Below are 25,174 nucleotides of genomic sequence, written 5' to 3'. Positions count from 1 at the left end.
GCTCTGCAAGCAGTATATTCACAGGCTTTTCAACATATTTTTAGGGAAACTTATTTGAGTTGATCTATTAGGAAATCATTCACAGTAAAATGCCAGACTCTTATTGCATTGTTTGTGCTTAAGACAACTTCTGCTACTTTCTAGTGAATTGGTTTTTGTGGAATGCAGCTTTAGAGTGGTGCTATTAAAAGGTGTTTGAAGCTGTTTTTATAGCCAAGCAAACGTGTGAAAACCCTGTAGCATTACTTCCTACCCCTTCTTCCTCTGTGTTGCTGAAGCATTGCCACCAGTAATATGGTTTGGTCTCTGTGTCTCTGTGATGTTACTGTGTGCAGATTCATGTTTGAGGTATAATTCCTTTAAGTGTGTATTTCCACTGGCATTCAGAGCTTTGCATGTTTTCCTGACTATACAATTTTAAAAGTGACAGATTTCTCTTGAAATTTTAAGATTATGATCTTAAACTGGCAAATATTTTAAATAGTTCCATTGGCTTCTGTTAAGTCTGGTATCTGGGATTAAAACTTTTAGAATTATCCAAGTGAGGATGATATAAACCATTTAACTTTGTTTCCAGAATATATTGATTTCTGTGTCAAAAAAGGTCATTTTTTGTGTATGTTTCATAAGCAGATCAATTACTCACTATGTAAAAACCAGGAAAGGACCTATAAATAGCATCCAAGACACTGGCAGTCAGTTGCAAAACTCCAGTAATGAATGTAAACATTTGCAGTGAAAATGTTGATCTTTATCACTGTAAGGTTGGGGGTTTTTTCTTTCCTCATAACAAGTGACACTTCTGTTTTCATGATTCTTAACTTCATGAAAAAAAATACTTTGTGCTTCTGTATAAATGCTAACTCCACTGTTTCAGAAAAATCATAATGACAATTTTCTGAAAGATATGATAGGTGAGGATGTGTTCCCCTAATAAAGCTTTTGCTTTGCAGCTGAGAATAGACAAGTCAGAACATTCCCCTGAACACAGCATGCATTTTTTTTCTCTATTTTTTTAATTCTACGGGAAAGTAAGGAAATTCTGGCTTTATCTCTGCTAAGCAAAAGGAAGCTAAAAAAGTTTTAAAAAAAAGTCTCTGCAATCTCTGCTCTGTACAGGTGACAGTTGAAACACATGGGATAATTTACTCGACTTATCTTTTAAATTCTCAGAAAACCCCCAGACCCTAAATTAAACCTTCTCCTAGACACCAGTGCACTGCAGCAGGACACTGTCAGGCAAGGAAAGAGCTGGGACAGTAACTGCTCAGGGCTACTTTCATATAAATGTCATGATGACGGTTGGCTCAATTGTTCTTGTCCTTTTGCAATGCATGCGACTTTATGGCAGTAGGTTACATTTCCAGACGGGCAATGCTTCAGCAATTACATGGAATCAGTACATTCTCACACGACGAGCGTCACTATACTGCTCGCACATGGATGAACAAAGGTAAGACTCAAAACCACTGGCTTCGTTTTTAACCTGTAATTGGTTTTTAACCTGTAATGTGGGTTGAAGTGTCCTGTGTATTTCTGTCGGTGAGGTGGGCAGCAAGTTAGAGGATTTGCAGTTGCTTTTAAATCAGAAGACTTCTGTTTGTGTGCTGCTGGCTCATAGCTCAAAGTTAACAACCAGTCCAGTGTCACAAAGGAAGTTGGTTCCTGCCTTTCCATCTGCAACTCTTTAAACCAAACCATGCATAGGAAGGGGCTGAATTTTGAAGAAAGCAGGATTACTGTTAGGAGAGTAGTGGTGTTTATATTGTGTGGTCTTAACGCATGGAATGCAGCTTTTTGAAATGCTCTGACGGAAGGTAACAATGCTTTTGCTCAGAGCTGTGCATTGTCTAACACCCTGAACAGCAGCATCTCCCAAATTGTAGTCCTCCATTAGCTCTCAGGGAACACTGGACCCCTCTGATGGTGCTCTCAGTTCCCCTGCTGCTACCTGCAGAAACAGCCTAGAGACTCCTTTGGGAAAAAAGAGGAGCCAAGAAATCCAAGTCTACAAGACAAAGAGGAAAAAGGATATGGTGGTCTGAGATGGCTGTGTGGGAGCCAATGAATCCTGGGAGTTGGATATGTACTGGGAATACTGGGCTTCCTCAAAGCAAGGGTCAATCTAGAGGCAGAAGCATATTTAAGAGAAAGTGTCATGTAGCAGGATGTTCTGCGAGGAGGAGAAGATGAAAAGAGCACTGAGTAGCCTTTCACAGGTAAATGTCCTTTCCCCTTACAGAAGCAGAGGGTCCAAATAAACTTTGATCTGGGTTACAAGGAGGACCTGGAAGCGGTCCTGGTTCAGACTTCTGCAAAAAGATGTTGTAGCTGACATTCTTGCTACACCCATCATGCAGAGTGAGAAGAGGAAGATATACCAAAAAAACCCCTAGAATATGATGATTGGGTTAGGGATTGCTACAGACTGGCAGGTCAACTTTGAGAAGAAGGAATCTCATTTTAAGACATAGCAATCATACTAGCAAAGGATATGCCATGGTTTTAAAATTTCTTGGAGTGCTTTTATGTTTCTCTAGGATACAATAGAGTGGTTTCTAGATAAAGAATTTGGGGTAGAACCTTTTGAGAAAGGAGTCCCAGGAAACAAGCCTTAACTAAATTTTATCCTGAAACCTAGGAAAAGCAGAGATTTCTACCTTGCTTTAGAGCTAGCCAATAAAGTCACATAGCAATTGCAGCCTTTGCTGTTCAGATATGTTTAATGACAACAAATTTTGACATACGTCTTGCTGATCTTTGGATTTTCAGTTTGAGTAGTGCATTTAATAGAAAATGGCACAGTATGTTCCCAAAAGTGTCCCAAAGATTCTATCTGTTAGTGTCAGTTTTGCAGAGATGTATTAGTTAACTGTACTGCACAGGAGTGAGGAACATTTCTTGTTAATTTAGGGAGGGAGAAAGCTTGATGACACATGCAAATGGCACATCATATATTTTAAGTTCTGTGTTTGTCGCCTACACTAACTACATTTGTCCTTTCAACATCTTTCTTAGTTTGAGCCCCACCATATTTGAATTTTATGTGACTGTGATATTAATACACCTGTTAAAGAGAAAATTAATTACATAATAACGTTTTTTTTAAAACGAGGTAACCTTTGGGAGGATGATCTCTGCCTTGAAATTACTGTCTTCCTTTCTTTACCTGGCAGCTGTCACTGCTCAGGAAGGAGCTGGGCCAACTAGTCCACTGCAGGAGAAGTAGAAGTGCTTGGGGTTATGGGAGACACTAATTCTCAAGGTATTAGAAGCTGTGTTTGTAGATGTACCAACAATCCCAGTTTTATGCAGCTACACTGAGCAGTACCGAGACAGAACTAGAGAGCTACAACAGTGCCTACATGAAACTGAAAACGGGGTGAGGGCAGGGTTTGGAAGTTCAAGCAGACATAAGTTTCTCTTCCGTGAGAGTGGGACTGAAGTGCCAATGACAGCTATCTTGTGAAGCTCCTGTTTGACAAGTTACAGATGACCTCAAAGAACCAAAGGTGGCCCAAGTGTGGAAGAGTAGCAGGAGAATTTGCCCTCATCCCTGCGTGCCAACTTTTAAGGTAGCGTACGTATGTAGTAATGCTTGGTGCAATGCCAATAGTGCTTTCCTGTGGTTCTCTCCAGTCATCCCCAGGTAGCTGTGGTGAAGAGGATGACTTCAGCAGTTTGCACTGAGACATCTGTGTAGGGGAATACAATGCTGCAATATGTTGTCTGAGGGAGAGGTTCACCAGCAAAAACGCTGCTTCTGGTGGAGAGCAGGACCCACATATACAACACGAGGCTTAATTCAGTTTTAAGTTGGACTATGTGAGAAAGTAATTTTCTAATTTTATTCCTCAACAAGAGCAGAAAGTATTCCTCTTTCCAGACACTTCTGTTGACTCTGAAGAGATGAGTCTCTTCTGAGCTACACAAAGGATAATTTCCTACCAGATACAGATCTAATTCATAGTGATAGGTTCAGAACCAAACCCTTTACCTCAGATCTGGTAACTTCAACTATTTCTCCATCTCCAGGCTCTCCTGGCCAGTTTTTATTGTTACAGAAGAGCATACATAGGGTTTCCAATGATCTAACCCCATTTTTGACTACAGGTTGGTAAACATCAGCACTGGCACAAACTGTTTTGCTAGCAGCCAGCCCTACTCCCATCTTCCTTCTGGCTCCTTTCCTCTTCAGTAACTTTTTAGCCTCAGTGTGCTTTATAGCCTCCATTGTGTTGCCACTGATAGTTCCTGCTAATGCCAGTACTTCCTGCCTGGCACTAGGCAAAGCAAAGCAGAGATCCTTATCCCCTACAGCAGTCAGACCCTGTTCATTGTTACCTTTCTCTGAAAAGCTCAGAGAGATTCTCTGAACCTGTGTACTTGCAGTGAGGACAACACAGTTCTGTCTCCAGCTGGCTCTCCACGTTGCCTGCTAAAGCTTGGGCAGGAAGATGAGCCAGTCAGTGCCAGCTCACTCTGCAGTTGTTGCCAAGGGCACAGAGCAGGTTTCTCACTTCACTCCCTGAGAAGACAGAGTCGATTTTGGTTATGGGCTCAGTTTAGCAATGGGTGTCTGTTCCCCAGAGAGCAGTTATTAATAGCTTGACAATAAACAATGGCTGTGAATGCAATGCTAGAACATCCTAGTGATGCTAACAAGAGCAGAGCAAAGGACACGTGCTGTGAAGTTGGTAATGGCATCTCCCTTCATGTCCTGCAGCAATGAGATACATGGATTAATTTTAAACGCATTGGTAACATATGGATCTAAAGTTATTTTGTGCTATTTAGAACAAGTCCTTTGAGCTAAGGCTGTTGTAAATTCTAATTAGTCTATGCTAATCTCCATAATAAGCAGCTATTTCTAATGCAGATCTAACTGATGAGGTCTGACAGCATTTTCCACTCTTATTTGTATACTGGCAGCAAGCTGGTATCGTACTAGTGTCAGAATGTTTGCTCAGGTTATGAAAACTGTATTTTCTGTACCCTACAGGGAGTTTGTATTTTCTGCAGGCTTGTGCCTGTTCTTGGAATACCAATTTATGCCTGTTTGCTTGTATTTATTTATGCAGAAAATAGGGAAAACTCCTTCAGCCGCTCCCGAAGCTCCAGTGTGTCCAGTATCGACAGGGACTCAAAGGAAGCAATTACAGCTTTGTACTTCATGGAGTCCTTTGCCCGAAAGAACGACACTGCTGTCTCCCCCTGTCTCTGGGTTGGAACGGGCCTCGGTATGGTTTTAATCCTCTCCCTTAATCTGCCTGCTAGCGACGACTTACGGCAGTCAGAGCCAGTCATGGTGTCACCAAGTGGTAAGAGTGCAGCTCTTTTTCTGTTTGTTATCTATCTTGGTACAACTGGGGATATAACTGCATGATTGGGCAGAAATTTCTTAATATATGTATTAAGCAATGGTCACTCGCTACATGCAAGGCACACAGGTAAAGATGCCCATGCGGGACCTGAAGCTTCATGGACTGAGACACTTTGGTTGTGTTAGTTCTGGAGATTACCTTGTGTCATGGGCAAAGTTAAATGTTTTTTGTGAGGACGGGGAAATTAGCAGAGTTCCTTCATACTGTGAAAATACAGTCCTTTGTGCAGTCCTGTCTGGGATGCTGTGAACAGTTTGGCTGTCTCTCTTTCAGAAAGCTGCAGAGAAGCAGAAGGGAGTTCAGGAAAGGAAACAAAAATGTTGGCAGGTTGCTGTACCAGGAGAGATCCCTGGCTGAGCGAGTGACAGATGGTGTAGCAGAGAGAACAGAGGGCTGAGAGAGGTCAGGTCTGAGGAGAGGCAGTATGTGCTTAAAAAATGGACAGGAAAGCAGATAATGCACAGGAACAGAGGTTTCCCACCCACACTTTGTTTAGGAAAAACAATTCTGGAAGGTCATCAGACTAAGAAGAGCAGTTTTACTGCTGGGGAATAAATATCCTACTAGTATAATGTAGAGATAAACAACAGGCTATCTTTATGGTATTCAATAGCATGTGTAATATCCACTATTATAGATATTGGCTGCCTGATACTTTTTCAGGCTGTTTGGTCACCTTCTTGTGTAGTCAGAAAGAACTGAGCAAGCAAGACCTGTCACCTTAGCTAGATTAATGTGTTTGCTCTGTTTACAAAAGCTGAATGTCAGCTGCGCTGCACGCATTCGCAGCACTGACAACCAGTCTAATTGTGGTGCCAGTGTCAGTGAGAGCAAATTATGTTCTGCAGGCACTGTTCTGACGCTGAAAGGAGCCGTGCTGACCTTCGCGTGCTTGGACTGCATGGGGACATTGACACATCCACCGTATGAAGTATGGAGGGATCCACACAGTGCTGATGACGGTGAAAAAACAAGGAAAAGGAAACTTGTCATGCATTCCCCTTCCTCCTCCCAGGATATGGGTGATCATCAATTTGCAGTCATTTGTTCAGAAAAACAAGCCAAAGTCTTCTCATTGCCTTCCCAAACATGTCTTTATGTCCACAACATCACCGAAACGTCCTTTTTATTGCGAGCAGATGTGGTCACCCTCTGTAACAGCGTCTGTCTGGCGTGCTTTTGTGCCAATGGGCACATCATGACACTGAGGTACTTATCTAACTAATCTTGTGGCAAAACTAAGCAAAGAGGTGGCACAGTGCCACCACATTCCACATATGTTTGGTCCTGAGTGCCCGATGCTCTGCATTAACTCCCTGGAGGGTGCATTTAACTCCCTGCCTTGCCACAGCCATGCCTGCTTCTTGGGCTGTCTCCATGTGGGGAGTTAAAGCAGGGGCACAGCAAAACCAGATCCTTTTTTTCATAGAAATCCCGTACCTGTGACTGTAGATGGCTCATGGTTTTTACCTATTGTAAAAGAAAACTCTGATAATTTTGCTCAGTTATGGGGGGTCAGGTATAGAGTACAGAACTCAGCCATAGCAGGATACTGTTTATCCCATGTGAAGTAGCAAGTCCCACTCTTGCCTTTTCTGGAGACTTCCTGTTCAGAGCACCTGGTTTCCCTTCCTTGTCACCTCCCCCAGGGAGCTGACTGTGCAGTAGCCCTGTGGTCATACCCTCACATTGCTGCACCCCTTTTCCCTGGCTAGGCCATTTAAATTTTAGAAAGTGCTGTCCAAAACAGCAAACCATGAGAAGCTGGAGGACAGCAAAGGCAATGCTGGAGCCTTTGTCCACAGGGTGGAAGTAGGGCCCTGCCATGCCGTTTCCTGCAGATGTCCCTGGGTAACTGGGGCCAAGCCTTACCCTACAAACTGCCCAGCCACATGGCACAAGCTGTACTGTGCCACATGCACATCCCAAACCCAGACAGTGGCAGAAGCCTTAAGGTCATTGAGGCAAGGCAGGTGAAACTTCTCTATTCAAGCAAATGAAGTATGATGAGAAGACAGCATGTTTACGAAAGAATTTTTCAGCTTAGAGCTACACTTAACTGTTCCAGTTATGAAAAGCATAAACTTAAATGTCATTTTAAAATGCAGCCACAGAGCAGGTGTGCCATGTGTGGTAACTGGTGAGTAACCTGGCAATCTGCTTCTTCTCAGTTTGCCCAGTTTTCGCCCACTGCTGGACATCAACTATTTGCCTGTAACAGACATGAGGATAGCACGGACCTTTTGCTTCACTAATGAAGGGCAGGCTTTGTATCTCAGCTCTCCCACAGAGATCCAGCGCCTGACATACAGCCAGGAGATGTGTGACAATCTACAGGTAGGGCTCAAACTCTTACTGTGGTGCCTTTGTGTGGGAGGGCCAGTGACCTGACTTGTCAGGGGTAAACCGGTACACATCTACTGAAATGAAGGCTGTGCTGCAGGAGCAGGACAGATGTGTTCCTCTCCACTTGCCCTGACTAAATGATGCCAAAGCAACACAGAGAGGTCAGCAGCTCTATTGTTCTTTGGGCTTTTTCATGCACTGTCACTTGCACCTAGTGCAAGTGCAGTAAGTGCAATAAGTCTTTACAATGTTAAGTATGGGCTGGTTTGGGGTCTTTTTTACAATGAAAATGCAAATGAAAATGTCATTTACTGAAGAGAAGGAATTGTGAGAGGTTACAGGGAGAAACATGAGTAATAAAAGGGGAAAAAAAAGAGGGAGGAATAAGTTCTAGGTTATATAATTAGCAGTAAACTAGGATGGAAATGTAAAAGAAATAGTCCTGCCAGCACTCATTATGCCCTAGGGAATAACATGTGCTGAGCTGCTCAACTTGCATCACTGTCTGTCTCAAGTCTGAAAAAGCACTGTGAGGAATGAGCATTGCACACAAGCTTTTGCACATCAGAGAAGGGATTGTTTTGCAGGGAACCAATTTTAAAATAATCAAAAGGTTTGACTGATGTATCTTAGACTATGGGCCTACAGTGAGAGGCTGTTACCAGCCAGATTTAATTTTTTTTATTAGCCTTAATAGCATCATACAACAAGGAAACCAAGGGAAATTAGGCCCTTACTTCTATTTACTGCTGGACTAGGGCTGCTTTTATCTTTAGTTTTATGCAAAAAAAGGTTTGCACAGTCCTTATATGTGTACAAAAAGCAGATGACCCAGTATCACATGCTACCTAGGAAAACAAAGCTAGGCTGCATGAGAGCCTCCACTTAAGCTCCAAGGGCTGCAGTAATTTCTCTCCTCAGAGCAGGTGACTGTGCAGAGGAGCAGTAAGTGTGAGTCACAGCGCTGTCCTAGCACTCAGCCTCCCAGGAGCAAGTGCTTTGTGCAACACAACAGCTGTATCTGCCTGTTGGGGCTTGGATGAGCAAACACAGAGCTGAGCAACAGGGCAGCAACTGTTCCCAGTGCACACAGCCTCACTGGTGTCAACCACTACTGGGACTGCACACTTTCTTCATCAGTTTTATTTCAGAGAGCTGGCTTTTCCTAGTACTGCTGCAAATAAATCTGAGCCTGAGATTTGTTTGGGTCAACTGCTCCAAGATGTGGCACCATGACAGTGCCTTCAGCAGATGTGCTTATTTAGCATTACTGATGGCACAATAACAGCACAGTGGGAAGGTTGTATGGAAGGTAAGGGGTTTTGTTTAAAACAAAACAACAAACAAACCCTATGGTAATCAAACAAACAACAAACCACCAAACTCTCTGAACTGCTATCAAGCACTGAATTCAGGTATGCTATAAAAAGCAGAGTGACTGCCCAGCTTGCCTGGGTAATTACTAAAGCAAACCAAATAATAAACAACAAATTGTTTATTCAAGTATAGTGTCACCTTTGCAGTTTCTAAGCAAAATGTGATCTTATCACTGGTATTTTCATCCTGCATTACTGAAAATTTTTGTCTCTGGTAATGAACATGGGCGTGGGCAGCGACAAGCCAAGTGCCTTTGAAAGCATGAGTGAATCTAGTTAGCCCAAGCATTTGCCTGTCAGGAAACATGAATGTTAAGTACACCATAGTATTCACACAACAGACTCTTTTTAAAAACTAGTTAATTAGATCCAGTGCATGTGGCTTGTTAATGCAAATAAAGAAAGCACCTAGGACTGGTTTGACCTCATTAATTTTTCACATGGACATTTTGCTGGCTTTGCTAGGACATGCTTGGAGATTTGTTTACTCCTGTGGAAACACCAGAAGCCCAAAACAGAGGTTTTCTCAAAGGACTTTTTGGAGGAAGTGGACAAGCTTTTGACAGAGAGGAGCTTTGTGAGTAATTTACTGGGTTTGGTGTTTTTTTTGGCAGAAAGTCATTCACAGGACCACCCTGCCCTTGTCATCTAGGAATGGAGTCGTACATGAGATTTAGATCACCTACAGAAAGAGAAAGTTGACATAATGAAGGGAGGGGAGGGTCCTTGGTTGCCTTCCCATAATTCCTTCACCTTGAAAGTTTCTTTTGAGCAATGGAGAGAGGGGCTTACGACTGCACTGTAGATGTGCTGGTGACAGAGCAATGTCTTCCACATTTGCCCATCAAATGGCATCACTGCTGTAAGGCTGCAGCGGGAGATTGAGAAGCACTGATAGAGCCACAGCCAGGAACTTATTCCTGTCTGTTTGTCCCTTTCTCCTTTGCAGTTGGCGAGGCTACGGCAGGAAAAGCCTCTCGCAGTCTCGCCCAGCACATCCCTGGATCAGGTGGGATTGAAGGCGTGAGAGGAGCCGCAGGAGGAGTCATTGGGGACTTGACTCGTGCACGCATTGCCCTTGATGAGAGAGGACAGAAACTGGGAGAGCTGGATGAAAGGACTGCGAGCATGATGGCCAGCGCGGAGGCGTTTTCCAAACATGCACACGAGGTAGGGCCCTGGCACCATACACCCAGAACTAAGAACTGCCACCCCTGCAACTGAGCCTTTGCTTCCCTTTGGGAAGGTAAAGTGCAGTTCTCTCCCTTCACCCAGTCACGTTGTTGGAGGTCGTACTCCTGTTAACTGACACACCATTTTTCCTGCTCCCAAACAATGAGAATGCCAAATATAAACTTCCACTGCACGCCCCTTCCTTTCATGTTTCTGTAAATGAGCATCCATTGTTAGCCTCTGAATTTAGAACGTGGCACTTCTCATCTTGCCTTTCTCACTAATTCATTATGATTTGTTTTTTTAAGCCACTTAATGCAGCACATCTATGCAGTAGGGCAGAAAACAGGTAGGTGGACGTGTATATAGGAATCTTATCTTACTGGGAAGAGGAGGAGAACATTACTAGTACAACACTGTGGTACAGTTATATAGAATAGGGCTTGCCTGGAATAGACAGCTTCTGTGCTTAGAGCTCTAAATGGAAAACTTCTTTCATCCCACGCTGTTAAGACTGGGAATCAACTAAAGTGATTTTTCTTGAAGACAAAACAACATTAAAGAATACTTCCCAAAATGCACGTTTTTCATTTAATGTGCATCACATGTACAAGACCTTTACATTTTTATTGGCTTTTGTATGTGTGAGGCAGGAATAATGTGCCCCAAAGTTTGCAAAAAGTTTGTATATTCAGAGCATATCTATTATGCTCCATAGATAAGCTTCTTTCTATACGAATAAAAAGCAAGTTCTTGGTTATCGCCATACCTTTAGTTTTTGAAGAAGAAAAGTAGTTAAAGCTCCTTGGGGAAAATCTAACAAATATCAATAGCAGGTAACACACTTTTTAATGTAATAACTATGAAATTAAATATGAGATCTCAGTGGATTCAAGACCTGATGACCCTGTTAGTGAAGTACTGCATTGCTCTTCCTTCTTTAATTATGAAGTTTGTGACAGCTAATGGGCCTAGGTCATGTGTGGTACCTCATATGTAGGGCAGTGTTTTATTGCCATTTTTTGGTTTTTTTCCCATTTCTGTAGGTGATGCTGAAATACAAGGACAAAAAGTGGTACCAGTTTTAGACTTTCAAAGAAGCTGCTTTTGGCTTTATTAAGAACACTGTTCAGGGAAGCAACATTAATTCCCAAATCTACCAGTCACTGGCCAGAGACAGTTTTTTTCTCCTAGAAGATGTTTTCCTGTTACTATTATTGGATTCATCACAGTGGACATCAAGGAGAAATTTTACAGACCGTGAGATGGAAGCTGGAATCATGAGGGTCTTTTTCCAACAGCTGGCTCATGCAGTGGCCCATTTTTTTTCCAAAAGGAACTCAACCATCACTGTGGCATGTAGTTTTTCAGAAGCTGTAGGTATGAACTGTGGGGGGTGTGTCTGGTTAAAAATATTCTGTACAAACTCAAATGTTAATGCACTTATAAAACTTTGCATGACTAATTGCCATCTTAAAAAAAAAAAAAAAAAAAGAGAAAAAGACAGCATGTTGTGACCGAAGAAAATGAGATTCATTTCTATTCTGAGAAAAAAAAAATTAAATAGCAAAAATCTTTATTTTTTAAAAGTGACATTATTAAAAGCCAGTACATTTCAAGCATGTTTGCTACCATTTTCCACATAAAAATGAGTTGAGCTGCATTTTCTTATCTGCTATTTATTTCCCTTGAAAAACCTTGCTTGAAATCAGTGCTCTTTAACTCCTAAGAAAATAGATTTGAAATTCTATGCCCAAAATTTACAGATTTTACAGGTAGCTGAACAGGCACTATCTGAAACATCATTAAAACAGGAGCATAGATGGTTTATTTGCAATTCAGAGCTCATGACACGTCATCCTTATCTGTACTTTTTAAAATGTGCTCCAGATTCATCTCAGTTGTCCTTGAAGGGGGCCACGGCACTTTTCATCCCCATGGAGTCTGTATCACTTGGTTGCCTTATTTCTCAGTAGCAGGAATAGAAAATCAGTTTTGGAAACCATTTCTTCAAGTTAAGAAAGGCAATATGGGAAACCACAGTCCTGTCAAATTCTGCTTAGCAGCTTGCAGAGCAGTGATGTTGCTCAAGTGCTCAGCTGAAATTATGTGAAGGGACCTGCACAGTAACCCCCTCAAAACTTGTGAGAGAGAGAGAGAGAGAGAGGGATCAGAGCAGCAAGACTAAAAGATGGGTCAGAGGAGGAGCGTGGAAAACCATTGTGAACACACATACATAAAATGACACCATAGGTGAGTGGCAATTGATTCTCTGCTCACACTGCTAAAAGTAATTTGCTTCTGCTTCAAAGTGGTTTGCTTGGTTTCTACAGTGAACTCTGCAAAAAACTCCGCAGCCTGCAGCTACAGAACATAACAGTAAGTAGAACCTATTGCCTGTCCATGCAAATAGATTCCTAGTCCATAAGAATGCTCCACATTAGCCTCCAAGAGCCTCACTTCCACAGTTCCACAGTGGAACTCTTAATTTAGAAATTTTTCCAAGATTGGCTTGGAAACAAGGCACTACAGGATTGTTTTCATGTGCCTGGACATAGTTTCAAAATAGAAAAAGAAAGTGAGGAAGAGCTGGAAAAACAGCAGTTAAAATTTTTCTATAGAAGAAGAGTAACATCCTCTGTCCCTTCAAGGAATCCTGATGGACACTGATTCAGACAGGCACAATCCTCTCCTAACTAGACCTTAACTTCACTGGTGTTTGTGGCATCATAGCATTCAGATGATTCCTCTCAAAGATGTCTTTCCCATATTCTTCCTTTACCTACAATAAAATGCAGCCCAAGAAATTGTACCATCCACAAGTCTGGCCTCACTATCAGCCCACTGCACAAGTTAAAGGGTTGGAAGAGATTTGGGGCATTAAGTTTCACATTCACATTGTAGCACAACCAAATTTCATGATTTACGGGACTTTTACATTTCTCTGTAGGCAAAATCAAAATGATGGCCCTGACAGGTCTAGCTCAACCGGGAATGAGACTCAACAAGTTCCTCTGGCACAGGAGAAACCACCCTATGTTGTGAGAACTGTAGAAACTTGTTGAGAAAAAGGTCAAAGCCTCAGCAATGCCTGGGTTTCTGCTGAGAGCTAAGGAATTGAAGTTGTCCATGACTCGAGAGGATGTGTCTCTGTGTGTGTATTTAAGTAAATGCCAAACTCATCACTCTGATGCCAATAGGAACCGGGCTGGGGAATTCCTTCCAGTGGCTGGGTCACAGAACTGACCACTTGTGTCTGTAAGGACACACTGCTCTAACCAGGTATCTAGAATGAGAAGTAAATGAGAACAACATTATAGCAATTTGATGTTCTGTTTAAACATATATGCAATGGCCTGTGCTCTGGTCTACAATCCAAAACCACTAGTCTCTGGACAACAAAACCATTTGGGGCAGCATTCAAACCCTCCAGCAGCCAACTTACTTTCCATGATGAACTGGTGTATCACAGTCAGCAGTGCACCAAGCAGCCCTACAGGTGGTGCTCAGGCAGCCATCGGGTCACTGCAATGACAAGGAGGGCACCAGGTCTGCCTAAGATTTTGGCTGTACCTCACGTAGGAAGCTGACATTGCCGAGCCCTCCATTACCTTGATTTCAGTGGAAATGGTGTCAGGCTGGAGCGAGAGCCCACTTACTTGTTTGAGAATTGTATGAAAATTTAAGAGCAACTTTTAACTGCTAATCACTGCAGCACATCCAGAGAGAAAAGTGTCTTCAACATTTACACAATGCCTGATTGACTTTGGCTGCCAACAGTCTCTAGCTTAATACCAGGGTAAAAAAACCTGCCAGTAAATTTCCATTTGCATTTTTATGCAACAGAGAAACAAGAATTTAGCAGCCCTCAAACTTACAATTTTTACTACTAAACTTTTAAGCAACCTTTCTCTAGTACTCCCCATCAGGTCACAGCTTTCCACTCATATATTTTACATATTTCCAGACAGTTAGTTACCAATTGCTATTTCTGTTAAGTTCACCACTTGTGACTATAATTATCAATTTTCTTGTAGTCTGTAGAGATCTAAAAAGTTGTATATGTTTGTATATAGAACATTCTATATATATAATATATATATGTAATGTATATGTTGTATAAGTTTGTTAGTGCACACTGTTAAATGCTTTCTATCAAGATTTACCATGTATGTGGAAAAAACCCATCACTTAAAAAGTTCAATGAGGGAGGAAAACTTCTTGCCTGGTTGATTTATTGTGAAATGAGGGGGAGTGTGGGATTTTTGAAAGGCTTGACCTGAACACTACTAAAGTCTGTTAGTGAAAGGCATAAAGCTGCAGCATTCCAAGCAAAGAGCACAGCATCTGACTGTAAGAAAGACTGTAAGACTGTGACTGGCTGTAAGAAAATCGAGGGCACTGGCTGTCACTGGATGTTGAAATCTTTCTGTGCTTTCACCTTTCCCACTAAGACAGCACCACCTCAAGCAAAATCCTAAGCTTAGACTTATCTCCAACATCACAATCCTCAGCTACAACAGGCCAGATTGGCTGGAAATAATTGGCCAATTTAAAATGCTGTTTGTTCATTTGCATACCTTGTTCCCTCACATTCTTCTTTCCAGGACCTCTGTAACAATCACATCCAAAACCAGATACACAGACCTTCCAAAAGCACTCATACTTTTGGGTTTGACCAGATGTTTTTAATCTTACGTCTAGAGCTGTAGATAGACAGAGAAAATGCTTTAAATTAGATTATTTAGAAGCTTGCAGAGTTGGCAAGTCTTCAGTGAAGTACAAGCTATTTTATTAATTAAAATAAAATTCCTAGAGCTTTAACTTAAACTTCAAATCTTGAATTAAAAGACAGGATAACAGAAATTTTGTTTTGTATAATTACCTGGGGAGTTTTTAAGTTTTTTTACAGTTCTATGGTTCAAATACATACATCAGTTAAACATTCCCTATGGTACCAGAACATAGATTGGTACATGAATATTTGACAGAAGTACTCTATTTACTACATGTATTGTATACAATTATCACATAAACCCCCTCTAAAACAGTATATATTCCTTTTCCAGAATCCCTCTCACACCACAGTGTGTGCACTGTATCAAAGATGGGCATACAAACATTTTTTTTTTCAGTAGAGGACTTAACAAGTGAAGAAACCACTTGGAACTTGAGAGCTGCATGCAACCTCAGGCCTCCTTCATTCATAAACCATGTGTGTTGTAACACAGGCAAAACCCCAGTTTTTGGTTCATTACACCCCTCAAATACCTTGGGCCATGCCCCCATACATCCTTTTCCATACCCTAAAGGTGAATTCAAGCACAGCATATTTCAGTCTTGAATGGTTCTCTTGCCTTGGTATGGTCTTAGTAATAACACACTCTCTCTCATTAAGGAACAGCGTGTGGCCATTTGTAGTCAACTCTTCATCTTAGGTGTATAAGCAATAGTCACGTAAATGAGTGTTTCCATTCATGTGTTTTGTTTTGTGATTAAATCAACAAATCAAACATTGTACTTTTTTAAATAGCAACAAATATTCAGATTCAGTGTCAAGGAAATGTGGACTTAATATGTGTGGGGTTTGTTAACAAGTCATTACCTGTCTCTCAGAACGAAGGCTAATCTGGGGTGAAGCACACACTCCTGTGCTAACCATGTCCTGTTTCCACAGGTATCCTAAATCAGTGTCACAAAACTAAGGCATCTTTAACTGAGGCTGTTTCGAATCCCCAGTAACAACAACAAAAAAAAAAAAAAAGGAGGGAAAGAAAATAAAGGAAAGAATTGATACTAGTTGGTGTAGATCTCTTTTTTTCCAACCTCTACTCCTAAATTTATTATAGTATTTCAAAAGTGCATGCTTTGTGTAAAGGCTTTGGATGGAGTTTACACTACTCAATCATTCAGGAATACAAAAAAATGCAGTTGTGGTTGTTGCTGCAGGGGGCATGGTCACCTCCCTTCCTCCAGCAGCTCCTGCAAGGACAAAACCCATATGCCAGCTAGTGATCCCATGGTTTATCACAGGGAGCTCACGTGGAGCTCATAACTGCAGTACCAGCCCCCAGGGATATTCCTAGCCTTATACTTGGGCTTCCCAATCAACCAATGGCACCCTTCACATCACTTTCTCTTCAGATTAAAAAAAGTCACCTACAAGCTGAGGTCTCAGAAGGGCAGAAGTGTACTCATCAAAGGGCACTTCCCCACAGCATGTTTGAGTTGTTCTACCGAGAGAGGCTCAAAATGTCAGCAAAAGGTACTGAGCTTCCAGCTCCCTCTTTTCAGCTATGTATTTACAGGAAAAACTTTACAACTCTCTTCCAAATGAAATGCAAGTAGCATGGGAGAAAGGCAAAAGGACCAAACCAGACCAGATTACAAGTGTCATTAGTTGTCACCTGCCTCTCACCACTTCTAGTGGGCAGGAAGAGAAGGAAAGCTGCAGCAGAAAGACCAAGGCAAAACAAGCTTGTGGTCTGCATGTGAGGAAAAGGACCAAGAGGCATGAGTTCCTCCTACCAAGGCTGGGCAAGTTCTGCCCCATACCAGTAGGCAGCTGAATCAAAATTTGAGTCATTTGACAAGAAAGAAAATATGAACCAAACAGAACAGGGCTGCTCAAGGGCACAGGCTCTCCCTGTGAGGAGCTGGGTCACACAGGTTCACATGATGTGAAGACAAGGCGTTCCTGATGACCACAGCTACTGGTCAGGACTGGATCCCAACACAGTTTCTTTTGGCAGACAGACGCACACCTGCAGGAGCCACGCAAGGGCAGCACAAGGGCACAAGGCAGGATTAGGCTGCTGTAGCAATTCTGTGTACACTAAGTGACAGGGCTGCAAAACAGAACTCTTACCCCTTTTGCAGTGTTCATCTGTCCTTGTCTTGGGCTGCACCAAATAACAGGAGACTGAAGTGGACTGTGAAGAGACACAGAAACCAGTTGAGGAACAGAGAGCAAACACCATCAGATGCATCCCCTTCTGATTACAAGGAGACCTGCACTCTGGTTATCAGGTCCTGAACTAACAAAAAGCCCAATTTCCAACTAAACACAGGCCTCAGCCCATCCGAGGTGGGTGAATAGGGGCCCACAGGCAAAAATAGGTAAGTAATGTGAGCAGCCAGGCTCCTTCTACCATCTTCAGAAAATAGCATATACCCTTTTCTGCATAGTTCTGGGCAATGTTTCTGCTTACCTGACCTGAGCTCTCTTCTGCTTCTTCTGCTCAGTCTCACTAAGAGTTAAAGTCTAATCAGAATTAAGGAATTTAAATAGCAGCAATCAGGCAACAGCTCAAAGCCAATCCTAATAACATGACTCAAACGCCACAGAGCAGTGGCTACCTTTTATCTTCTCATTTGCTCCAAATTACTGCTTAATTAAAATGAACTCATCAAGTTTGTCAGGCAAAATAGTTTGGATCTGTGTCAATCCCCTTATTGATTAGCATTACCTCTGTCTAGAGAGCTTGTTGGGAAATACACATCCATCCTTTGGAAATTCTGAAGACAATATGTGGTTGGAAAATATTGTAATGTGCCAAAGAACAAGCAACCCAGATTATAGCAGCCCCAGTGAGGCCTGAAATACAGCACAGGTGTGTCACCGCATGACACCCAGGGACAGGAAATCATTAGGCCATGTGAATTGATAATGAGTCCAACCCAGCATCTTCACAGGCAGAGCACACAAATGGTCAGGCACCAGGGTGCCAAGGCTCAGATCTGTTAGTAACAAAAGCTTTAATAAGGTAAGAAAAAAAACTACAGCAATTAAATGTTGTGGATAAAGTGCTCAGCCACCAGGTGACAGATGTTGTAGAAAACCACGGCATAGAGCGGGCAGGAAGAAAACAAAAAATCTCAATGTAAAGTGAAATACAGAATGGGAAAGAGGGCCAAGTTGGTGCTGAGAAGGGCAGTCAAGGCATCCTCACCTGGGGCTCTGACTCAATACCACGTGTCCATTTTGCTGCACAACAGGGAGGTGGTAGATCAGAGTCTGGGATGCAGCCTTTTGTACATAGGACCCATTGACATCTTTGAAAACTCACTGCATCCTTCAAACCTCAGTGCCAGGTACTTCTGATGTCAGGATAATGGCCATGCCAAAAGTGCCACATTTGAAGTTAACAAGCTCAAACCCTCTTGAAAGCCAAGTGTGCATCCTCTCAGATCAGGCTGTAAAGGCAGCTTCAAAAGTACAGTGCTCAAAAAGGATCCAGCATAAGTTCAGAAACGAAAGAATAATTAGGGGTTTGAAAATTTCTCACAGGAGGCAAGAATGGAAGATGGAGATTGATTATATTAGGGAGGAACTGCAGAAGAAAGACATGATATAATAATTAGAGACATAAGGAAGATGACAGGAGCACTTGTCTTCCCTTTCTGGTAGCATACAAGGGCTACATGATGAAAATTACAGAATCCAAGGTCAGGCATTGTATGAAGTTAACTAAACAGCTGACCTCGTATAACCATCACATCTGCCTGGAAGGGAAACAAAAATATGTGATGTGAGATTTAAACAGACCAGAAGGTAGTAGTGGGGAGAGTAATGCCAAATAGTTGCAGATCAATTCCCTGCAAGCTCCTTCTTTTGAAGCATCTGATCCCAGCAGATGACCCCAGTCAGACTCAAGACCAGCTCAGCTTGACAAGCCTAAATTCCCAGAAAAACTTCCTGCCCCATCATTGGGTCGGAATCAAAGACTGAGGCAAACATTGGGGGAAATTTGAGCAGATTTTAGTGGGGCTACTGACACACAGGGTGTGAGGCTTCCCTAGGAGACTGGTCTCTGAATGAAGAGCCACAGGTCATTCACCACTGTGCAGCAATTCCTGACTCCTCTCCAACACACATACCTCAAACATCTCTGGGCAGGTTTTTTTCTTCACAAAAAATAAGAAATGCCATTAAGTTTTTAACCAATACGTTGAGTTTGATTTTTTAAAATGTTTTTGCTGGTGATAACTCTAAGAGACTCCAAACAATATCCCTCTTGAGGTCAGTTTGCAAGGTAGCAGTAAGATTGATTACAGCAGTCAGTCACCAAAATGCTTTCTTAAAAGTCAGAATCCAACCAGCACCAGTTCTACTCGCTGTGAATGCTGCACAGCTGCTCAGAAATCCAGCCAGCTGTAAAGCCACTTGAGCACCTGAGTACCATCAGCAGAATCCAGTACAAGACAACCCTGGCAGAGGCCTGTAAAATTCTACATCAAGTGCAATCACAGTGACTTTTTTTGTCCTAAACAATTACACACAAGAACTGCCAAATTATCTTTGTGCATTGTTTTAATGAAGTAATCCAGCTCATTTCATATGTAATAAATTCATTAGGCTTTGGAGTTTTGTACAATATCAAGTATAATATAACAGAATTCATTTTAATACTGTTCTTTTTGCAATTAGTAATTTCACAGTTCTGTAAACATGCTTCACTGCTCTGCCTGAGCTCTGAAGGGTTTGACTTGGTGAATTCGTACTAGCTTCCACCACACATTTTAGAAGGCAGTTTGCATCGATGCCTGTAGAAACACGACACAGGAGGATCACACTGCCAGCAGGTGATCGCAGGCCCTTGCCCGGTCCAGTCCTCGGCACCTTTTGCCTCACCACATGTGAGAAAGCTGCACTGCATGTCAGAGCTCCAGGTCCTGCAGGTCTCCCCAGCTAGGTCCAATTCTCACTTTAACATGCAGCTTTACTGAGAGTTTGATGGCATTTTCCATCTCGTGCTTCACAATCTGAGCGACCTACAAGAAAACATCAACCATCAGACACACATGTAACTTCAGTGCTTTGGTTTTCTGTCAACAACTGGGGTGGACAGACACCTGGAATCCTCTCCTGCACTGACTTACCACCTATGGGAATGCAACTGAACATTTCAATCCTGACTAGGGTTTATGAATGGAGAAACTGTATAAAGCCAGCAAGATTTTATGCAGCACACAGTTGTGACTGGTTCTGCACTGTTTAAGACTGCTCAGAAAAGAGGCAAGATTAACTTTCTATAAAACACTTGAGTGTCCTGCAGAGTCTCCTCCTTCCCCCACCTGCGTAATTTAATAGAGTCTGTTCTGAAAACTTAAACATACCGAAAGCAAGACACAAAACAAATACACCAGAAGCAAAGAATGGTGGCTCCTCCGTGCTATGCTGGCAAAAGAAGCCCTCTGTGAAACACAAACTATAAATCTCTGAGAAAGCAGATCACATTCAATGCAGGTGCTGGAAATACTGCCCAGGCCCCCCCTCACTGTTTTGTTGAGGTAACTCCTGCCCTCTAGTAAACAAGTGAGGTAACTGTTCTCTGCCCTCCAAAAGTATTCCTAAAAAAAAAATTCATTTCAGTACACAGCCAGGGAACCAAACAGTTCTTTCTGCAACTATTCGAATTATAAGAGACTGAATTTTTTTTCCTGACTGTAAAAACCTGCCCTGGACAAAGGGACTTTCTTTCCTACCCCAAGACCCATGCAGAATCCAGCTTGTCCTGGATTGCTTATTTGAACAAGTCTTTCAATCCACACCCATCCGTGAACCTTTCCACAGCAGAGTGAAAAGAGGCTTTAAATTTATGGTGATTCCTCAGCTCACCTAGAAGCCACTGTGTCTGTAGAACTATTCAAGCTTTCTGACCCTTCAACACATTTTCATAATTTCCTCACAGGTACCCAACTGTAGAAATTTCTCCATAGTTTTTTGCTGGGAAATGGGGGAGAGGATTTGAGATCAGAGCACAAGAGTTTACAACAGCACTAAGAATCAGGGGGACATTTGTCTTCCAAACCTCTATGCTCTTACATACCAACATTTCAAAATGATCTTGATAACCTAGAAAAATGCTTTGAAATAGGATGTAATTCGGCACAGACGAGTACAGAGTAGAAAGAAGCAGGGTAGAGAATTAGGACAGAAATAATCTACTGTTCAAAAATAGGATGAAAAATAACTGCCTGGGCAGGAAAAAAATGGGGTTATCAGAGATTAAAAACTGAGCAGGGCTTAATCAAGGCACACTACTGTGAAAAAGCAAGCAAATGAAATTCTGGATCACAGAAAATGTTGCTTGCATGATGCACAGATCAGTTTTCCACTGTATTCAAACTACTCCAGCCTTGATCAGGTTGGGGCCCAGTATGTCAAAAAAAACCACATGAACCATACAGAAGGGGATTCTCTGAGAATGGTCACAGGTCCAGCACACAGCACCAGCAAAGAGCATCAGATGAGGGCTGCTGCACCTGGAGCCAGGGACAGTAGCTGTGCTGCAGGGGAGACATGAAAACCTGCTGTTTCAAGTGATTGCTCAGAAAATCTATGGATAGAAATATACCCAAAGGAAGTTAGAAAAAGTGGTAATAATTGACCTTGAAGTTGAGGCTGTTAATGAAAAAAATATAATACAATAAATAATAAGTAAATCCACTCACCTGGCTCCAGTTCTCCTGGGGACACCATGATAACCTGAAGTCAGTATCTAAAGATGTAAAAGCCTATACTCAGGGAATCTCAGTTTTCTACAGGAAAAATATTAGGAGCCTTTTCATCTCTAAAACAGCCTGACTAGATTGAAGCAGCAGATGTCTGACCAAAGCTGTCAAAATGAGCAAAAGCTCAAGATGATATTCAAGAGAAAAATATTAAACCTTTTGTTTATATATATATATATATAAATAAATATTATATATACATTGAAAGCTTTCTCAGACTAGGAGCTACTATTTGCCATCAGGAAATGACCTTTTGTCACTAAAGATGTGCATGTATAGAAGTGGAAGAAACATATCCCCAAGATATGAAAGCAAGGCCAGGTAGCCTTCCTGTGTTTGTGCTCAGGACTTGGGAAAACACTGAGCTGCCAGCACATGGCTAGAACACTTGCCACTGAAAGCAGACACAAAAAACCTCTGTACCCAGGCACAGGAGTGCCTTCAAGGAGGAAGAGCACATACACAGGCAAATACGCACGTGAAAGGCACCTTAAGTCCACACAGCACATTTCTTGTTCCTACCGTGCTGCCAACGAGCACTATACTGCTCCCACCAGGAAGACAGGTAGGGAATGAGGAAACAAGCACTAAAAAAACACAATCCTCCTTTCCCTACACAGAATACAAACCACAGCTGTAACAATACATGTTCTGAGTTAGGCACCAGAGTGTAAACAGGAAGACAAAAATACCTCCAGATGAGGAAACACTTTCTCCTACACCTGTCAAAAGTACTAAGCTACTTCACTCATCAAGCCTTGCAGAGAAGTTGAATGATCTGCTGTTATAAGCAGCAAAGCACAGTTGAAAATGAACTTCAGTCATGGGGATGGTTTGAGTCTGAAAATGACGGTATCAAGCATGGAACCATATTTTTTCACCTGATTCAACCTGGTTTTCACAGACCTTTCAGCACCCAGAGAGAGGGGATCCAGGGAAGAAAACATAAGCTCCTTGGAGGAAAGCTTGTTTGAAATACTGTCATGCAGTAGAGAGCTGAAAAAGCGAGTGCACAGCTGTACCTGGATGACATCATCCTCTGCAACTTCATAGAGGAGCTCATCATGCAGTTGGAGGATAAAGAAACCTCCGCTGATAGGGCGTAACATCCCCGCATTTCTCTTTTTCGACAGCCTTCCTACCATGTGAAGAGCAGAGTTTGTTAGATACGATGATGCAAAAGCATGTTTCTTGTAACAAAAACCTTTGCACATCCCTAATGCCGAAAAAAAGAACATGAGAAACTTAAAACTTGAAAAGCCCATGCCTACAGATAAAACCACAAAACATTACTATTCTATCAATAGTTTCATAGCTGAGGGAAAAATGTTAATGAAAAGTATTTGAGACATAAACATTTCAGCCTTACATTATAAAGGTATGAATCAGAACAAAACCAAGAGACAGTTGTGTCTCCTGAACCATCTGTTTTAAAAGTAAAGTTCAAACAAAATCATGTCAACTTTAATCAGAAGCTGGTTTACAACATTCTCTCTGGCAATGATTTAGGATTCTGCTTTTCTTCCAGAAACATTTTAGTGGCTAGTCTAAAAAAGCAGTAAGCCTCCTCCCAAATGCAGTTTCTGAAACTGTAGCTACTGAGTAAAACAGAGGGGGGGGAAAAAAGAGCAGTTATTGAATAAACAAGTAAGCAACTGAAAAAAACAGGATCCTGATAGGCCTTCCCTGACAAAACATAAAACAAACCCTTCCATGGTAAAAACTGTTGATTTTTTAAAATAAACAAATACAACCTCACACACAGACACTAAAATGTTATTTATTTCTCAGGTTAGCTAACAGGAGGACTTCAGTTCACAGAGAGAGTTTCAAAGCATCAGTTCCTAACACAAGCCTCACACTGAAGCAGCAACGTTGAAGAAGCCACATGATGCAGGATGTTCCTCTGATGGCCCAGGAATTTCTAACTTGCTGAAATAGAATTTCTCCCAGTTCTTCAAACACTTAGTGTTGGGAAAAAGTGTTACAAAGGCATCTACTCGACTTCCTACAATTACATTGGCCAAAGTTCAGTAGCTGCAGCTCCTGGAGGCTTGTGGAGTTCTGCCAAGCATAGGCCTTTTAATCATAGTTGACTTCTGAATCTTGTCTCTCCAAAATAAAACTCCCTGATGTATTTTCAGAGGTTTGGCAATTAATTATTTAGTTTACAAATCAGACTCTTCATATTAAGACAACTTCATGTTTCGACTGAAGCATAAGAACTATCAAAGAAATATAGCACTCCATCTCTTAAGTTGTCTTTCTAAAAATATATGACTGGTGAAAAAACACTGTCTGCATTACACTAAAAAAAAAAAGTTCTTCGTGGCACTCCCCTGGGAATGAGCACCGCAGCACAGCTTTGCTATCTGCAGCCAGGAAAAATTTATGCTGATAAGTGCTTCATAGAATACACCCATGGAGCCTCTGTATATCAAATTCCAGCCAACAAATTCCAGTCTTAATTCTAATCAAAAAATGTATTTTTGGAACTAGAAGTTGTTCCACTCAATCTTTTCACGGCCTCTGAAGCCAGAGTATCTGCTCAGTTTCACCTTCCTACTTTTGAACAACTCTGTGGTGGCATCACAGACCACATCACACATGAACTCTCACTGCCAACCTTTGCAGGATCTGCTCTGAGGTAATGTCAGTGTTCTGATCACAGCATTTGTTTTAGTTTGTGTGTTGAGCAGACATTCTCCCTCCTTCCTCATGACTTCTTTTTCTACTGAACACAGATTTACCACTGTCAGGAAACAAAGCATTTCCCACCCCTAGGTCCAAAGGTACTAACTTTTCTTCAGGCTTTTTTTTTTTTTTAACATTAGTAACACTGAAAATTTTGCTCTAGTGTGCAAAGGAGAAGCAAGCATACCGGTTTTATCTCTCTGGAAGGAGTTCTCCAGATGTCCATGGGACTTGATCACAGAGGAGAAAGCTTCCAGGCGTCTCTGAATGTTCACAGTGGCTGTTTTGACAATATCTGCAGCAGATCCCTGAACAGTTGTATTCACAGCCTGTCTCTCTGCCTGAACAAAGATAGCTGTTCTCAAAACTCCAAAAAAAAAAATCAATCAAATACAGCATGTCATGTGTACTTAATTAAAAATAATAAATATATGACCAAACACAGGCGTAATAAAACTTCCAGATAAAGAGTTTGTTCTATCTGCCTGAAAGAAAGACACATTATAGACTAGCTTCAGACACAAAATCTCTTCAGGGGACTGAGAAAAGGATTTCCACAAATTTAAAATTAATGAATATCAAGGGTAATAACCTGCAAAAGTCACAAGCCACAAGAAGGAGAAGCTTATACACATGGTAACAGTTTCACGAGGAGTAGAAAAATCTCACAGTTAATCCAAGCAC

At 41.8% G+C, this 25,174-nt stretch overlaps 2 protein-coding genes across 9 annotated transcripts in view; one reads left to right on the top strand and one right to left on the bottom strand.

Annotated features, from left to right (window-relative positions):
• The window catches only part of STXBP5L (syntaxin binding protein 5 like), a 193,752-nt gene extending 177,740 nt beyond the window's left edge, over positions 1-16,012 (top strand). For 3 of the 6 annotated variants that reach the window (XM_032677822.1, XM_032677821.1, XM_032677819.1), the window contains 7 exons: positions 1,352-1,453; positions 5,082-5,321; positions 6,233-6,593; positions 7,556-7,721; positions 9,572-9,683; positions 10,056-10,276; positions 11,326-16,012. In XM_032677822.1, coding sequence (XP_032533713.1) covers positions 1,352-1,453; positions 5,082-5,321; positions 6,233-6,593; positions 7,556-7,721; positions 9,572-9,683; positions 10,056-10,276; positions 11,326-11,367 — 1,244 coding nt within the window. In that variant the 3' untranslated portion in view covers positions 11,368-16,012. The remainder of the gene's footprint in view (positions 1-1,351; positions 1,454-5,081; positions 5,322-6,232; positions 6,594-7,555; positions 7,722-9,571; positions 9,684-10,055; positions 10,277-11,325) is intronic. The other 3 variants (XM_032677824.1, XM_032677823.1, XM_032677820.1) reach the window with 2 other exon arrangements.
• Positions 16,013-19,574: 3,562 nt separating this feature from the next.
• Positions 19,575-25,174, bottom strand: part of POLQ (DNA polymerase theta) — a 51,147-nt gene continuing 45,547 nt past the window's right edge. For all 3 annotated transcript variants that reach the window (XM_032678928.1, XM_032678929.1, XM_032678931.1), the window contains 3 exons: positions 24,678-24,831; positions 22,819-22,934; positions 19,575-20,053 (listed from right to left, as the gene is read on the bottom strand). In XM_032678928.1, the coding sequence (XP_032534819.1) occupies positions 19,940-20,053; positions 22,819-22,934; positions 24,678-24,831 (384 nt within the window). In that variant the 3' untranslated portion in view covers positions 19,575-19,939. The remainder of the gene's footprint in view (positions 20,054-22,818; positions 22,935-24,677; positions 24,832-25,174) is intronic.

Source organism: Chiroxiphia lanceolata, chromosome 2 (genome assembly GCF_009829145.1).
Source record: "Chiroxiphia lanceolata isolate bChiLan1 chromosome 2, bChiLan1.pri, whole genome shotgun sequence".
Lineage (NCBI taxonomy): Eukaryota > Metazoa > Chordata > Aves > Passeriformes > Pipridae > Chiroxiphia > Chiroxiphia lanceolata.
Note: the sequence above shows the minus strand (reverse complement) of the source record. Positions and strands in the feature narration are given on the sequence as shown.